Genomic DNA, 17,634 nt, shown 5'->3' with positions numbered 1-17,634 from the left:
GCTCTTTCTTTCTTGTCATTGGCTTCCTCCCAGGGCTGACTTTCTACCTAGTCATAGGATGTCTACTGGCTGTTCCTTGCATTAACCTTTGTCCCAGCAAAAATCGTAGGATTCCCTAATAAGCTAACTGATTTTGGCCACGTGCCTGTCCCTCTACCTGTCACCAGCCAGGGAGTTGGAATGTGCCAGTTCCCCTGGCTTAGAGCCAGGAATGGAGTGGGTTCAGTTAGCTTTCCAGAAACCTCATGGATCGCCAAACAAAATTGGATGCTGGGGATGTGAGGGGGAGCAACTGAAAAGTCTGCTACAAATGGAAGGGACCCGGGATTGTGAGCCAGGAAACTTGGACTCTCAGGTTATCCCTGGCTTTACCAGGCCTAGTGCAGATGATGAAATAGGTCCTCTATAAACGCCTCTCTTGTGTTACCCACTGTATCTGATGCTTGACAGATGCGTGCCTCTTCATACAAGAGCCCTGGGGTAATGCAGATCCCATCTAGATGCAATTGCTTTCTGTCACCAAACAGTACATTATTTCTTCAGGTGACATTTATTAATTTTTGTATCCCCAGTGTCTCAGAAGTACCCAGGAGTTGTGGCAATGGAAATCTGCCAGTCTAGGGCACTCAGCCGCTAAGTTCTCAGACTTTGTACACTCACCGGGGCCTCTGAAAACTTAAGAAACCTCTTTGGGAATTAACTATAACTTTAATGTCTCATGATGTTTTTCAATGATTGCACTTAATTACTCCACCGTTGTTGCCAAGTCTATAACATGAGAGTCAGCGTCCTCTACCTCTCAGACTTGGAGGAGCTGCTGGGATGACGCTGTGCTGAGTTGCGCGTAGGTGACCACGGAGGCTGCGCACGCATCTCATGGTCTGTGGTGTGATCACTGGCCTGCGATCAAAGGTCTCCAAGTTTTCAAAGTTTCCCATGTATGAAACTGGGCTTGACTGAAATTGAGTCACATGTTCATTTGTGTGTAATGATGTGCCTGAAATTTTTAGCAGCATTTTCTATTCTGATGTGGTAGGCCAGCAGCGAATACAGTGCCATCCTAATAAACATCAGTCATCTTCTTTGGAAAAATCTGTTTCTGCTCTTGGTGTTTCTCTCCAAATAGTAGGATCAGCGCTTTACCATCAGTGTTCCCCTGTGCAGATCGTTCTGATACTGGGCCAACAGGCTTTTTCAGTTATCCCCTGGGACTCTTTCATATTTGAGGGGAGAATAGGAAAAAGACAGCAGTTTCTACATGACCACTTATGCACTATTTCTGTGACGTTTTATGTCATATTAGCCATATAGTATTCGTTAGCTATATAGTATTCATTAGAAGTCAGTTGTTACTTGAATGTTAATTATTGATTTAAGAGGAAATATTTGGGGATCTAAAAAAACTCAGTAATTTACAGTTAGCTTTCTACCTGAATCTTACTTAGATAATCTAAAACTTACTGTATTTACATACATTAGAATATAGAAATGTAAGAATTTGAGAATAATTTTTATTTCAATTTCAATAAAGACATTGAGAATAAAAACTATTGTAATTATATTAGGAATGCAAGCTCTGATAGAATCAACTTAATCTGGGATTTTGCTCATTCAATCAACATTACTGTATTCTAATACTTCTGCTATTCCAGGCATTGTGCTTGGTACTATGAATTAAAACAATAGTTCCTGCATGTTCAAAATTCATCGTCTAGTAGGGGAGACAAACATGTAACTCATCACATCCGGTACAATCATAAAAACAAGTATATATTAAATCTCCAGTTTTTCCTTTTCAATGTATTCCTGAATCTTGGTGAAAATACAAAGTAGGAATAATCTAACGTTTTATCTCTTTTTTTTTTTGGTAGTGCAGTTTCATAAGAAGACATTAGTTCTTATTCCACATAGAGCCTGATGACTTTTACCTGATTGTCGTTATAGAGAGCCCTGGTTTTGGGTGACTAAGATGCTGTGAACCTCTGAACAAGTCTTTCAGGCCTAAATACAAGGAGAAGGGGAAACTTCAGATTTATTTTAGTCTGATTTTGTCATATTCCATCCCAGCTGTTTGTGGAATGACAGCCAGAGATGGCCATAGAAGATGGCTGTGGTACCGAGTTTCTTGGATGTCTTTGCTTTGGTGGCTCAGAAGTAGCTGGGGAGGGTTCCCCCATCTCTACTTAGACCTTTATTTATTTTTTTATTTAAGGGTCAAAGACTCTGATCTCGAAGCAGCCAAAATTGGCATCTGTAACCTTGGCAAATACAGATAAACTTAGATGTGCCATTTGAGATGTTTTTGTTTTGAGTGAAACCATTTGAGCGCAGATGTATAAGCGCCATCAGTTAGAGTTTTGTTTAAGAGAAACCATTTGCGCGCTGACTAGTAGCCTCTGTCAACTAGAGTCCTGCACATCACGAGATTGGTTGCCAAGGAAGCCGTGCTCTGACCTGGAATCGGCTAAGCAGAGGCTAGACAGTGGGGGATGTTTAGAGAGAATTAACACGTTACACGTGGGTTTCATTAGGTGGGTCCCAAGGTTCTTTCTGCTCCGGTGTTGTGATGCTGCCATTTTATTTCATTCTCGTATAAAAGGAGCTTTGCTGTGCAGACATTTCAGAAGTGCCGGCAGAGTCATGTGATTTCACTGACATCTTTTCCATTTTTCCCCACCCCTTTCTCATATCAATTCATTTTTCTTCTTTAATTCCTCGTACTATACTCATTGTTATGTTTCTGATACCAATTTTTTATTACTTTCATTGTCTCTAAGACAAGAGCAAAGATAGTTGAATATTATTCTTTCGTTTCCAGGATACCTTTACTTCACATTTTATCTTCGCAATTCTGTGAAAGCCCAGAACAGTACTATTATGAACATTTAAATTTTATTTTATTTTTATCTTTTTAACATCTTTATTGGAGTATAATTGCTTTACAATGGTGTGTTAGTTTCTGCTGTATAACAAAGTGAATCAGCTATACATATACATATATCCCCATATCTCCTCCCTCTTGCGTCTCCCTCCTACCCTCCCTATCCCACCCCTCTAGGTGGTCACAAAACACCGAGCTGATCTCCCTGTGCTATGTGGCTGCTTCCCACTAGCTATCTATTTTACATTTGGTAGTGTATATATGTCCATGCCACTCTCTCACTTTGTCCCAGCTTACCCTTCCCCCTCCCCGTGTCCTCAAGTCCATTCTCTACGTCTGAGTCTTTATTCCTGTCCTGCCCCTAGGTTCTTCAGAAGCATTTTTTGGGAGTTTGTTTTTTTTTTTAGCTTCCATATATATGTGTTAACATACAGTGTTTGTTTTTCTCTTTCTGACTTACTTCGCTGTGTATGACAGACTCTAGGTCCATCCACCTCACTACAAATAACTCAATTTCGTTTCTCTTTATGGCTGAGTAATATTCCATTATATATATGTGCCACATCTTCTTTATCCATTCATCTGTCAGTGGACACTTAGGTTGCTTCCATGTCGTATACATTTAAATTTTAAATATGAGCACACATTTATGTGGAAAAAGAGATTACCAGAAGTTATCATTTGGCCAGAATCACAGTTGGTTATTTACAAAAGTGGGATTAGAACCCGGGTCTACTGACCCTGACCTGAACTCAATGTCACTTCCATAATACTAGGAAGTTTCTGGATTGTTTGGGAGGCTTAGTTATGGATTATTACCTCAATTCTCTCTTTGACCCACAGACTTCAATTTTTTTCTTCTTGCCAAAGTAAAAAGTACTAAACTACTAGATCTTACTTATAAGGGACTCATCTTGTTCCATGAACAACAGAAATTCCTGAAAGCAAGATATTAAGAAGTGAAAAGAGGCATAGATGGTATAAATGGGAATAAGATTAAAGAAGAAGAAAAGAGCTAGAAAGGGAGTGGTGGTGAGGGCTAGAAGGATGGGCTTCCACCCCAAGGTGTTAAAGGAAGTTGTTGATGATGTAGAAGGATGAGGGGTGTGATGTAGGAGACCAGGTTTAGCCACAGTAGATGCAAATGTAAATTGACCTGTAAGAGGAAAGTACACAACCAGTACAACTTCCCCCCATTACACTGGTTGTGTAATGGGAGGAAGTTGTTAGAGGAAGAGGAATGGTATTTATTCTGGGACTCTCTGGGGTGCTTTTCAGTAGTAGTTTTGAAATGTTCAAAATAACGTTGAGGGAGAGTTTTAGCTGGAAGATGATAGAAAAAGTTTTTTGGTTCATGGCCTCTGAAAATAGATGCGCTGTAACGTACACAATAGATCTGTTCCTGGAAAAGCTGTGAATTACTTCGATAGTAACTGCATTGTAAGAGAGAACAACTCAAAGGGAACCTATGATGAATCCTTTTGTCAGGTCAAGAATGACCCTCGGGCTTCCCTGGTGGCGCAGTGGTTGAGAGTCCGCCTGCCAATGCAGGGGACACGGGTTTGAGCCCTGGTCTGGGAAGATCCCACATGCCGTGGAGCAACTGCGCCCGTGAGCCACAACTACTGAGCCTGCGCGTCTGGAGCCTGTGCTCCACAACAAGAGAGGCCGCGACAGTGAGAGGCCCACGCACCGCGATGAAGGGTGGCCCCCGCTTGCCACAACTAGAGAAAGCCCTTGCACAGAAACGAAGACCCAACACAGCCACAAATAAATAAATAAATAAACAACCCCCTCTAAAAAAAAAAAAAAAAAAGAATCACCCTCATTTATCTGTTTAGTGATTCCAGCAGGGGTTTTAGTTTTATTGTGTAATATCTTGAGCCGGTTGCTCACACAGGTGTGCACGTGTTGAAAGCACAATCCTGATGTTCCATCAGACCCAGTCAGATTCTCTCCGGCTTACAGGAAATCAAGTAACCTCTTTGACTTCTTTGCAGATGTTATCTGAAAATAGGCTTGTTTGCCAGGAAGCTGTGCATTCACCCTTTAAAATAGAACTTTCGTCTGCCTTGGTACACCGTCCAGAGCTCTGTGCCATCGTCCTTCCTTACTTTGTTCAGCACGTTCTGACTAGTGGGCGCTGCGCGAGGGTGGTTAGAGGTGAGCGTGGTTCCCTGTCGCACACGAGACAGGGTGGAAAGAAATATGTGTGGTTAAAACATGGGAGGTGTTGTGACTTCTCTCTGTGCTACTCACCAGGGCAGGTTCCAAATCACAATGTGCCTTTCAATTCTCAGTCTTTGAAGCAGTAAATAATAAAGACATGTCTTTGCTTGCTTCTTGAAGACTTAGACTACTAAAATTGTTGGTACAGGACAGATATATCAACTGTGAGTTTGAATGTCTGTTAAAAATCATTTAGTCTTGTCTCCCACAAAGGAAGCTTTTAGAACATCCTGGTCACATGGGCGCCTTCCTCTGAAGTCATTCATTTCTTTGTAAGACCCTCTAGAGAGAAAACCTTTCACTTTCCTTCATTCTCATCTTTTGTCTCTTTGTGTAATAGCAGAGAATCTTTGCCACAGTAAATTTTTAAGGACTGCCATGGCACAAGACACTGCACTCTGCCTGACACCCTCCTTCCAGTGAGAGAGGCTCACTGTGGCAAAAGATGGGATTAGCATGGGCGATGCATTAAGAACCATCAGAAAATGATAACTATGTGACGTGATGGATGTGTTAATTAACTTGATTGTGACAAACATTTCACAAACGTATACCTATATTGAATCATCATGTTGTGCACCCATAAATATATGCAGTTTTTATTTGTCACTTACACCTCAATAAAGGTGGAAGGAAAAAAAAAATCACTGGGGGGCTTCCCTGGTGGCGCAGTGGTTAAGAATCTGCCTGCCAATGCAGGGGACACGGGTTCGAGCCCTGGTCTGGGAAGATCCCACATGCCGCGGAGCAACTAGGCCCGTGAGCCACAACTACTGAGCCTACGCGTCTGGAGCCTGTGCTCTGCACCAAGAGAGGCCGCGATAGTGAGAGGCCCGCGCACCGCGATGAAGAGTGGTCCCCGCTTGCCGCAGCTAGAGGAAGCCCTCGCACAGAAACGAAGACCCAACACAGCCAAAAATTAATTAATTAATTAATTAAATTTTAAAAAAATCACTGGGATAACCCAAGGCTTAAAAGGGTTTATTTTATTTATTTATTTATTTTTATTTTTTATTTTTTGGCTGTCTTGGGTCTTCGTTTCTGTGCGAGGGCTTTCTCTAGTTGCGGCAAGCGGGGGCCACTCTTCATCGCGGTGCGCGGGCCTCTTCACTATCGCGGCCTCTCTTGTTGTGGAGCACAGGCTCCTGACGCGCAGGCTCAGTAGTTGTGGCTCACGGGCCCAGTTGCTCCGCGGCATGTGGGATCTTCCCAGACCAGGGCTCGAACCCGTGTCCCCTGCATTGGCAGGCAGATTCTCAACCACTGTGCCACCAGGGAAGCCCCCAAAAGGGTTTTAAAGCCCAAGAAAACTTAGCTTTGCATCCTGGTTCTGCCATTTTACAATGAGAAAAAAAGGAATCTCAGAGAAGTTAATAATTTACACAGGGTAATTTGGATGACTTTCTGCAAATGACGTAAGTTCACTTTCCTCATTGTAACATAGATCTAGTTAATATCTAACTCACATGATTATTTTGAAAGTTAGAGATCAAAGTGCCGGGCATATGTAAAGCAGCCAGTAAATTGCCGTTATAGTAATTTTTGTTATTATTATACACATTCGTTCAACAAATATGTGTTGAACACCCACCGTTTCACATATGCCAGGCACTATTCCAGGCCTCTGGCAAACTGGTGGCTAAGACAGGAGCTTCTGTTTTAGTAGAGTGAGACAGATAATAAGAAACGGGACTTCGGGTGATCAGTGCAGTGAAACCCACAAAGTGGGACGAGTATAATGCTGGGGGGGGAGAGGGGGAGGTAGCTCATGTTTCCTGGACCAGCTGGAGACCTGGATGATGAGAGAGTCTGTCATGAAACAGTGGGGGTTAGGGGGGAAGCCAGCAGAGGACCAGGAGGTGGAAAGGCAGGAAAGAGTTTGTGTTCCGAAGGAAAGAGGCCCTCCGCGGCTGGAGCCTGGTGGGCAAGGATACGGTGGGCACGAGGGCCTCGTTGGCCATGTAAGGAGCTTGGGTTTTATTCTAAATCCAATGGGAGGTCAGTAAAGGGTTTTATCAGAGGAGTGATATGGATTAATTTATGTTTTAAAAAGACATTGGGCTGCTGGTTGGAAGTAAGGAAAGAAAGTTCGCAGGCTGTGACAATAGTTCAGTTCAGGAGGGGATGGCGGCTTGGATTAAGCTCATGGCATTGAAGATGGTGAGATGTGGAAAAGCTTAAGCGACAGGCCTCGCAGCTAAATTACACGTGGGGAAGGAGGACGTGAGCAGGAGGGGTTTGGCGTGGCTGCTAAGTTTCCGTCCTGAGTGACTGGATGCTTGGGGCTAGGCCGGGACCTGGTTTATCTTCCCTGAGATGGAGAAGACTGGGGGGGTCTCGCGGAGGAGGAGATTTTGTGGCAGGAGGGACTGGGGATGTTACATTTGAGATGGCTTTAAGACATCCACATTTTAAAGCCAATATACCACAACGCCTGTATTTTTCAGATTTATACTTGTTCCCTTCTGTTGTTGTTGCAGCTTTTTTTCCTCTCTTATCACAATTAAACTTTGAAAATCAGAACCTTTGTATCTTAAAGTTGTGATATCAGTCTCTCCTGGCAGATGAATGGTATATGAGGGCATTAAAATACAGTGCTGTGAATTTTCTGGCTTCAGTAAGAGTGTCATCCCATTTTCTGACTTCAACACGTACTTTCTGACCAACGTGGATTACAGAATTCAGAAAAACTGTTACTTCAGCCGTCCTTTGGTCACTTGGCATCCACATAAAGGATGAATGGATATGAAAGCTTTTCCTTGGCAAGAATTTTAAATTCTTTTTTGAGAGGCTCTACTATATTTACTAAAGATTTTCCAGGGTTTCTCTAGACCTTCAAATGTAATAAGTATGCAATGAATATTTACTCATTTTGGATTTTGGTTTTATTTGGTATCTTTCCTGCATGGATTTCACATGCCTATTTTACCTTACGTACTATTTTTTCCCTAGAAAGTTTAGTACCTTTCAGGTATTAAGGTGGTTGTTATTTAGACTATCTCCTCTTCAATGGTAATCTTGTGTTCCTTTGGATTGATGGGTTGTAGAAGAAAAAGATACGAGGTCATGTTCAGGATACATGAGGAACAAAATACAAATAGGCTTGGGAAATTAAGTTTTATAAGTTTTAATGATTCTTTCTCCTTTCTGAAAGCCAACTAACCCAGGTTTATGTATTAAAACCTTGGCAAATGTAAAATTTCCTAGCTTTGTTTCCTTTTGTGTCAGTTATCTGTTGCTGCATAACAAATTATCCCAAAACCAAAAATTTAAAAAACAGCATCTGTTCATTATCTCAGAGTTTCCGAGGCTAGGCATCCAGGAGGGGTGGAGCTGGGTGGTTTTATCTCAGGGTCTCTCATGAGGTGACAGTCCAGCTGTCGGCCAGGGCTGCGGCCATCTGAAGGTCTGAGGGGGGCTGGGAAATCCTCTTCTCAGATGGTTCATGCACGCGGCTGTTGGCAGGAGGCCCAGGTTGCTTTCCTTACCGCTTGGGCCTCTCTGCAGAGCTGCCCAAGCGTCCCCATGACATGGCAGCAGGCTTCCCCAGAGGGAGTGATTGAGAAAGAGGGAGGAGGGAGGGGGCAGGGATTGTGTTATTGACTCCAGGATCTTTGACAGGAAGCTCCTGTCAAAAGTTTTCCAAGTTTTGATGCTGGTAGTCATTTCTCAGATGAGAACTGTTTGCATCACATGTATCAAATTTATATCCTGCTGTTCTGTTTCTGTACCTTTCTGCTTACAGAATAGTTTTATTTTAATGCTAAATCACAGCATTGACATTCATATGCCCTTTCTTTTTTAATATTTATTTATTTATTTATTTAGGCTGCGCCGGGTCTTTTTTTTTTTTAATTTGTTTATTTGTTTTGTTTTTATTTTTGGCTGTGTTGGGTCTTCACTGCTGCGCACGGGCTTTCTCTAGTTGCGGCGAGCGGGGGCTACTCTTTGTTGCGGTGCACAGGCTTCTCATTGTCATGGCTTTTCTTGTTGTGGAGCATGGGCTCTAGGCACACAGGCTTCAGCAGTTGTGGCACGTGGGCTCAGTAGTTGTGGCTCTCGGGCTCTAGAGCACAGGCTCAGTAGTTGTGGCACACGGGCTTAGTTGCTCCGCGGCATGTGGGATCTTCCCCGACCAGGGCTCGAACCCGTGTCCCCTGCATTGGCAGGCAGATTCTTAACCACTGTGCCACCAGGGAAGCCCCATGCACCAGGTCTTAATTACCACACGCAGGCTCTTATTTGTGGCAGGCAGGATCTAGTTCCCTGACCAGGGATTGAACCCGGGCCCCCTGCATTGGGAGCACAGAGTCTCACCCACTGGGTGAGAAGTCCCTCATATGTCTTTTGAAGACATTTAAGTGGTATTTAAACTCACACTTGTCTTACTAACAGCACACCTAACTCAGTTGAAGTGCTGGCCGGATAAGCCTTTATGACTAAGTATTCCTAGAGCTGGCACAGAGAAAGCATCGTGACTGCTGTATGCAGACAGCTATGATAAGGCTCATCCTGATTTCAGAGGTGTTAGAATGTGGAAAAAATGTTTCTCAGAATTGAAGAAATATGGCAAACAATTTTTTCCCCCAGTCATGGGGAAGTACAGTAGATCAAAGTCTTCTGCAGGTGAGTTCCTTTCCTCCTGGTTTTACAGAGCCTGGAACTCACAAACTCATCATCTGATGGAGAAGGAGATGTGAATGGGTGATTTATAACCAGGATGAATATGCAGGTTATTTCCAAAATATTTCTTCTTTTGGTTTCGGAAACATAAACAAGGAAAACTCCTCTTCTCTGACTTTATATAACTTTTTTTTTTTTAAGGAATAAAGATCACTGTAAACCCAGAATCCAAGGCAGTCTTGGCTGGACAGTTTGTGAAGCTGTGTTGCCGGGCAACTGGGCATCCTTTTGTACAATACCAATGGTTCAAAATGAATAAAGAGGTAATTTTTTAATGTCTTTTAATTCCTCTGTCATGAGAAGAGAGAAAGATAGAAAATTAATTAGCCTGTTGTCTTCAGTGTGTTTTTAGGAATTTTGTTAAAGGGTATGATAGGTCCTTGTTAAAGGATCTGTGTTATTACTGAAGTGTTTATTCAGTAATCATTACTTTGGTAAGCAGTAATAAAATCAGTTCTCTATTCTGAAAATTGTGGAAAATCAGGAGTACTTGGGGCAACAACGTTAACAAACATGAAACATCACCAGTACATTCTAAAATATCTATACAAAATTCTTTACAACAGATTATGTTCCAGTCTAAATCTTTAAAAGCTTTTCAAAGCAACATGGAAGGCAATATTATTTTAAGCATTCCCCATAACTGTATTATATCAAAAGATTTAGGTTTTTATGGTAGATTCTGAAGTAAAATTCAGGTAGGTAGAAAGGGGCGTTTATTCCTTTTGTGGAAGGATGGTATCCCCGTGCCACCCAAGAAATAATTTAAAATTGCATATTGGAATCCTCTTGTCTTAAACATTCTTTGATCCCTCTGCTGCTGGGGATGTCTCAGCGGTCTGGCCACGTCGTGTCCCACTCTGGTGGGCTTCTCTCTTCCCCCTCATTCATCTCCCCTCGCTCCCTTCCCTCCTAGATGGTACCTTGAAACTCCATTATTCTTTTTAGCCTGTTAGTCACATAACTAAACTTTCTTCCCAACTCAACATTAAGACTCCATTTGCAAATCTGAAACTAAGTTCAAGAGCTGTTCCGAGACAGTCTTCCCTTTGGTGGGATCGCCCTGTGCCTTAGAAGAAACGTGTGGATTTGTACAATTTTTAATTTCTGTCCCTCACACACAGGTGAGGTAAGGCAGATGTGAACTGCAGTAACAGGACTGCATTGGCACCAGACAGGCCTGTGTTGGCTCCTTGACTGTTAGTAGCGACTCGAATTCCTGTCGTTAGAGGTTGAGAGAACTTAATTGATGGCATAGTTTATGTGCCAAGGCTCTCGAGAGATGGTAACTAAAGTTATTTTCACCATATTTTCTCAATTGCCAAGTGGCTTTCATTTTAATAAACACCTTTTGAGGAAGAAATCATGGACAAAACTTACTCTGTTAAGTACATCATTTGTGAACTATGTCCTGACTTGAGAAGGGGAGGAATGTAGAGGGTGAGCGGTGCATCGTGGATTTGAAGAGTTGTGGTGGATTTTAAAGCCCTTACCAGTCGACAATCTGTGACAATCTGTGTTTGTCAAACCACACTTAGGTTCGTAGTCTATTTCAGGAGATATTCATTTAACAGCTACTTGTTGGACACCTGTTTTGTGCCAGGCCGGGTTCTAAGTCCAGGATGGTGAAGCACCGACACACACGGGCCCTGCCAGCTCCACTGGGGAAAGACTGAGCAAATAAGATAACTCTGTGAGTTAAGAGCTGTGAGAAAATAAACAGGGTGATACAAAGGGAGAAACCACTAGAGGTCTTAAGTAGGAGAAGCAACGTGATAGAATTTTTGTTTTTAAAACACCAACTTGCTGCTTGAAGGGAAGCAAGAGCAAAGCAAGAAGACCAGTTATCTAATGCCTGCACTGGACTAGAGATAACAGTAGTGTGGATTAGGACTTGGCAGTGGAGACGGATCAAAGTGGGTAAGCCACTTTATTTTAGAGATAGAGTTCATCAAACCCGACAGATGACCCTAGATTTTCTACTTAAGCATCTGGGGACCTGTTATTTACTGAGGTGTTAAGAGACTGGGAGAGGAAGAGATTAAGGGCAAAAAAATCAAGAGTTTGGTTTTAGACATGTTAAGTTTCAAGTGCCTATTGGATGTCTAAATGCATCTAAGTCAGCTTGGATACCTCAGGAGACAACATTGAAAGTTTGTTGGGACTTCCCTGGCGGTCTAGTGGTTAGGACTCCACGCTTCCACTGCAGGGGGCACAGGTTTGATCCCTGGTCAGGGAACTAAGATCCCTCATGCCGTGCGGCACGGCCAAAATAAATAAATACATAGATAAATGTGTGTAAAAAAAAAAAGAAAAAGAAGAAAGTTTGTGTAGTGGAGGAGGAACCAGTAGAGAGACTAAGAAGAATTTGCAAGAGAGATAAGAGGAAAACCAGGAGAGAATGGTATGAAGCCCTTGGGAAAGTATTTCAAGAAGAAAGGGGTGGTCAGCATTTTCAGTGCTGCTGAGAGGTATGTGGGTCAAGGGGGGGTATACTTGGGATTTTTTTGTTTAAGATATAAAGGTACTAGAGTATGTTTTCGGGAGTGATACAATAAAAGAGAGAAATAGATGCTAAAGCAGAGAGAAAATTGCAGGAGCAAAGTCAGAGAGGATGAGGGGATTGTTGGAGAGGAAAAAACCTTTCTCCCACCCTCTCATGCTCAGTCCCTGGGGGCCTGTGAATTAACTGGCAAAATACAGATTAACAAGAGAAGTTTATTCATATGGGAAATTACAAAAGAAGTAGCCCTGTGATTGGTTACAATTAGAGGAAAAGGGAGGAAGGAGAAAAAGCCTCTCTGGGAAGAACAAATGGGTTTCTTTAGGAAATATATACAAAGGGGTTTCTAGGAGAATAAACAGGAGATGAGAAAGTTTGTGGTAATATTTATTCATGCAAGTGCAAGTGGTCTTTCCATCTTCTTCATGGCTATATAAAACTTCCCTGGAGAGGGGATTTATGGTAGGATTCCTCTTGGTCTCCTTCCTAGGAATAAAAGCCACCCTGAAGAGGGAATTTATGGCAGCCTCATTTCCCAGAAGTTTCTGCTTTTAGTCAGATGAGGAAAGCTCTGATAAGGCTTCTTTCTGCATCTGTTGAATCCTAAACATCTTCAGCTTGAACTAATTTGCATACCAGCTTTGGGGTTCTGAGTGGTTAGGATCGCCATGCAACCCAAGCCCAAGTAACCTTTGTTAGGAAAACACGCTTTCCATTTTAACAGGAGGGAAGAGAGTTACAAATAAGCACAGACTAAAGTCAATGGCTGAGAGAGGTGGGATTGCAGGAGGTTTGAGGAGAGAGAAAGTACACACGAATAGCCTAGTAGGAAAGCAAACTTAGTAGGTTCACGTGGTAGGATGGTCAGGCAGCGCTAAGGCAGCCTCCATCCCAGTTGTCAGATCTTCAGCAAAATGCTCTCGCTCTGGTGCAGGTTCCGAGAGGAGAGAGAGCCGAATTCACTTGGTTGGTGTTTGGAGAGGGAGAGCTTGTTAAAGTACTTTGCAAGGGAGCCAATATATAACGAGGCACTTGACAAAGCCCTTTGACAATATGCCGGAGTTGGGTGGTGCTGATAAATTGATGGGAGCAGCTAAGGTGAAAGAAAACTTAACGTGGTGACCAGAGCCCAGGAGTAAAAGCTTGGGAAACCCTTGCATGGACCTTCCTTCCCATCACTGATAGGCTTCCCATAGCCCTTCTCCACCCAGACCTTGAAAGAAGCGTATTGGTCACGGCATCTATCCTCTGACAGAATTTTGCAGATGAGAAAACGGGGTCTTGAGGTAAAATAACTTGCTCATATACTGACAGCTAATTTGATCAGAACAGAAATTAACAGCCAGGCCTAACTTTCTGTGATCCCTTCACTCCATCATGGGTTGGTCATGTTGTATGATTTCTTAGCTCATAAATGTTACAATTCTAGATTCTTTAGATACTAATGATCAAACAATTTTAAATGACAGATTAGATACTTTTCTATTAGTGAGTTTTGGGAAGATACAAGGGAGAGAGCTTAACTCTCTTGTTAACAGATTTGTAGAAGACTGATTTTCTAAGACTTCAGGCCTAAGTTACTCAAAATGTTGTTGTTTTTTAAGTAACAGATATTTTAGAACTTGGGGGGAAAAAAGATATACTTTTCAAAGTTCCAAGAACATCATACATTTTGCACAGCACATTTTTATAAGGTGTGTTTTGATAAGTCCTTCATTTTTATCCTCTCATTGATTCTTTCACAGATTCCGAACGGAAATGCATCAGAACTTATTTTTAACACAGTGCATATAAAAGATGCAGGCTTTTATGTCTGTCGAGTTAATAATAATTTCACCTTCGAATTTAGCCAGTGGTCACAGCTGGATGTTTGTGATGTCACAGAAGTAACAGAAAGCTTCCAGAGTAAGTGATAAAGTAACTTGAATGCTGGGATGGGAATTGCCTTTTTTAAATTTTATTTTAAATGTTTACTTTTAAATAAATAATTTCAAAGTATCAAAGATAGTACTCACATATGTACTTCACCCAATATAATGTCACCAGTCGATAATATTTTATCCCATGTGCTTTGATTCTTTTTCTGGATGGATGGATAGATAGACAGACAAGACAGACATGCAGATGTCTTGGGCTGACATGACCTTTCTCAGTCTGGCCCTGCTGCTGACCTCTTCAAACTTGCCACCTTTCATGGGTCGAAATGTTGTGGTCTCTGGTTTTGGAGGAGAAGAGAAATCTAATGCCGTCTTGCTCACTTTTCAGTTCCTTTCTATACTTTTTCTCCCAAACTATTGTATTACTTCTAAAAAATTGTGTCATGGAATAAAGACTATCTATAGAGTTGATGTAGGCATGACAGGGCATATAGTGCATCATTTGCTGCAGTGAAGCATTTCATCCAACTGGTTTTCTACTCTTTTGCCATCCATCTTTTCAGTCCAATAACTAGTATTGATCAAGGAAGAAACCCAGTGTACTCTAAAGGGTAGCCATCAGGTATTATTTTTTCACACACACAGTCAAGAACCATATTTGTCATTTTTGCCAAACAAAAAGAATGAGGGAAACAGACTTTTTGTTGCCAATTTGTCTGTCTTCCATTCTTCTCTCAATTTAGCTTTTCCTACACCCAAATAAAGTCTCTAGAAATAGTCATGATTAATTGAGTGATTTATGTTTTCCTAGAATATTTCTGTGCATGTAATTAACTTTAATATGTTTATAAATGGAATCTTATTCATTCAACAAATATTATTGATCACCTGCAATGTGCTAGACACTGAGTTTCATTGTTACTGGATCACATTGACAAGCCTTCTGTCCTCAAGGCCCTTAGAGAGTAACAGATGAGCGTTCAATAGATAACGCTTAACCCATCCATATTTATTCAGTGCTAATAACAAAACTTCTAATTTTAAGAAGGCAAGTTAAATGAAACAGCAGGACGTAAAGCTTTCCGTTTTGAACAGAAACATCACTCAAGATGTTTATGTCCTTTGCTCCCACCGAAAAGACTCTGTGGCCAAACACATTTAGAAACCACTTGAACTATTTTCCCCTCTTAAATACACAATGCATACTAACACTTTGAAAACTGAGAAGTCCTGCCATAAAGACATCTGTTTAACTTTGTTTAACCCAGAATGTTCTAAACTTATTTTGTCTATAGCATCCTTTTATCCACAGAACATCTCTTAATATTTCTAGATGTGCTACAGTTTTATGAAACATCATTTGGGAGATGCTATTGAAGATTGTAAAAAAAAAAAAAAAAAGATTGATGAACTTGAAAACATTTTTTTAATTAAAAAATTTTTTTGAACCTAGAGATTTTATTTATGTTCAGTGATATTTTTCTTTTAATTTAAGGAAGTTTGGATGGCGTCTCTGACTCTAAGTTGCAAATCTGTATTGAACCAAAGTCCCAAAAGCTGATGCCTGGCAGCACGTTGATCCTACAGTGTGTTGCTGTTGGAAGCCCCATTCCTCACTACCAGTGGTTCAGAAATGAATCACCATTAACACATGAGACAAAAAAGCTGTACATGGTAGGAAGTTGGCCTTGGGGATATCTGGGGGGGTTAATATGTAAAATAAATAGGATAATTGAAAATTACAGTGAATATTAAAATTCATATTCTTTGGGGTGTTTTAATGTTTTCAGTATTTTTTCAAGTTCTTTATTATCTAATATTAATTGATTCTTATATTTGCAGAAGGGCTAGAACACCAGCCCACATGTAAGTGCTTGTATGAAAAATGTCAGTGTTGCATCAGACTCACCACTGTTAGATTCATTGTATTATTTGCTTGCTAATATATTGACCTAATGAATGGAGATAATCTAGGAATGTCTGAAATGTTAGGATTTGTAGGTTTTAAAAAACAAACGCAAAATAACTTTCTCCAAGCCACTTAAATTAAAATTGAGGAAATGTGTGCATGTTCTGATATTGACACAGGTTCCTTATGTGGATTTGGAGCATCAAGGAACCTATTGGTGTCGTGTGTATAATGATCGAGACAGTCAAAACAGCAAGAAAGTAGAAGTCATCGTAGGTAAGCAGTATCGCTCAGTATTCTGACAAATGGAGCCATATAAAATGAAGTGTTTGAACAGCGGAAATTCTGTTCAGTCATTGAATTTAATGGTATGTTAAACAAAATAACTGCTGATGCTTAAGTAGAAATTTGAGAGCATACATACTAAACTAATCAGGATTCACATACAAAGGGCAGAAAGAACTGTAAAAAAGCCTATTTTATTGAGATCTTTTTCATAATTTTTTTAGTTTTATAGTTTATGTTAAACATTTATGGCAAAAATGTATTCCTTAAAGCTTTAGCTAAAAAAAAAAAAAAACCTTGATTTAGGGGAAAAAGATTTTTAATAAACCATTTTTTCAAAAAAAATCACAGGCATATAAAGAAATGAATGATTATTAATCAACAATCCCTCTATGAAGTGCATAATTTGGGGGTGTGTTCTAGTTAAGCTTAGTGCATTTAGTTATGTTGTCAGTAGGAGAAGATATTGATGCATATGTTGGTTTGTCAACATGTTTCTATGCTATTTATCTCTGTTTGCTTGATGGCTGCCCTTCCTAAGATCATGAATTACAATATATTCACATTTGTTTTCTCTGAAACAAGGAAGAACAGATGAGGCAGTGGAGTGCACTGAAGGTAGTGTAATCCTTTGGTTTGAAACCAAATATCCTGCATGCTGGCTCCTCTTGGGATTGGTGGAGTGCCCTGGTTTACTGAGTGCAGTGATGGAAAAAATACTAGCTATAAGAAAAATATTTGATAGAAGGATACTGTATCTTAGTCTTTGAGGGTTAATAAATTGCCAGAGACACTATTAAACTGACATTAATTAAAACAACTAATTTTTAATTGATTTTCTATTGCATATAAAAATAAAGTTCCTGGGACTTCCCTGACGGTCCAGTGGTTAAGACTCTGCGCTTCCACTGCAGGGGGTGTAGGTTCGATCCCTGGTGAGGAACTAAGATGCCATATGCCGCATGGTGCGGCCAAAAAATAAAGCTCCTGTACAACACCTTATGAATAGTGAACAGTTGCAATTAATTCTTAATGTTAATTATCTTCATAAAATTTGTAAAAATACATGGCTATACTGTCATGGATAGTTGTTTAGATTATTTTATCTATCCTTTAGCCATGGTAAGATGCTTCTCAAATGCAAATGTAATTTCTATAACAGTTTCAGGACAGGAGATTTATTGTTTAACGCATGCTTTAGCAAATATTAAATATCCTGTTTTAATATAAAATTTATAAGATCCATATTTTGAAGCTACAAGGCTGA

At 40.8% G+C, this 17,634-nt stretch overlaps 1 protein-coding gene across 4 annotated transcripts in view; it reads left to right on the top strand.

The window, feature by feature from the left end:
* MALT1 (MALT1 paracaspase) overlaps positions 1–17,634 on the top strand; it is a 59,521-nt gene that overhangs the window by 9,339 nt on the left and 32,548 nt on the right. For 3 of the 4 annotated variants that reach the window (XM_082417956.1, XM_082417955.1, XM_082417954.1), the window contains exons 3-6: positions 9,935–10,056; positions 14,042–14,201; positions 15,669–15,847; positions 16,262–16,358. In XM_082417956.1, coding sequence (XP_082274082.1) covers positions 9,935–10,056; positions 14,042–14,201; positions 15,669–15,847; positions 16,262–16,358 — 558 coding nt within the window. Of the gene's footprint in view, positions 1–9,934; positions 10,057–14,041; positions 14,202–15,668; positions 15,848–16,261; positions 16,359–16,952; positions 16,986–17,634 lie in introns of all 4 variants that reach the window. The other variant, XM_082417953.1, reaches the window with a different exon arrangement.

Source organism: Balaenoptera physalus (genome assembly GCF_965194825.1).
Source record: "Balaenoptera physalus genome assembly, chromosome: 12".
NCBI lineage: Eukaryota > Metazoa > Chordata > Mammalia > Artiodactyla > Balaenopteridae > Balaenoptera > Balaenoptera physalus.
The sequence above is the reverse complement of the archived record's forward strand: the minus strand, read 5'-3'. Positions and strand labels throughout refer to the sequence as shown.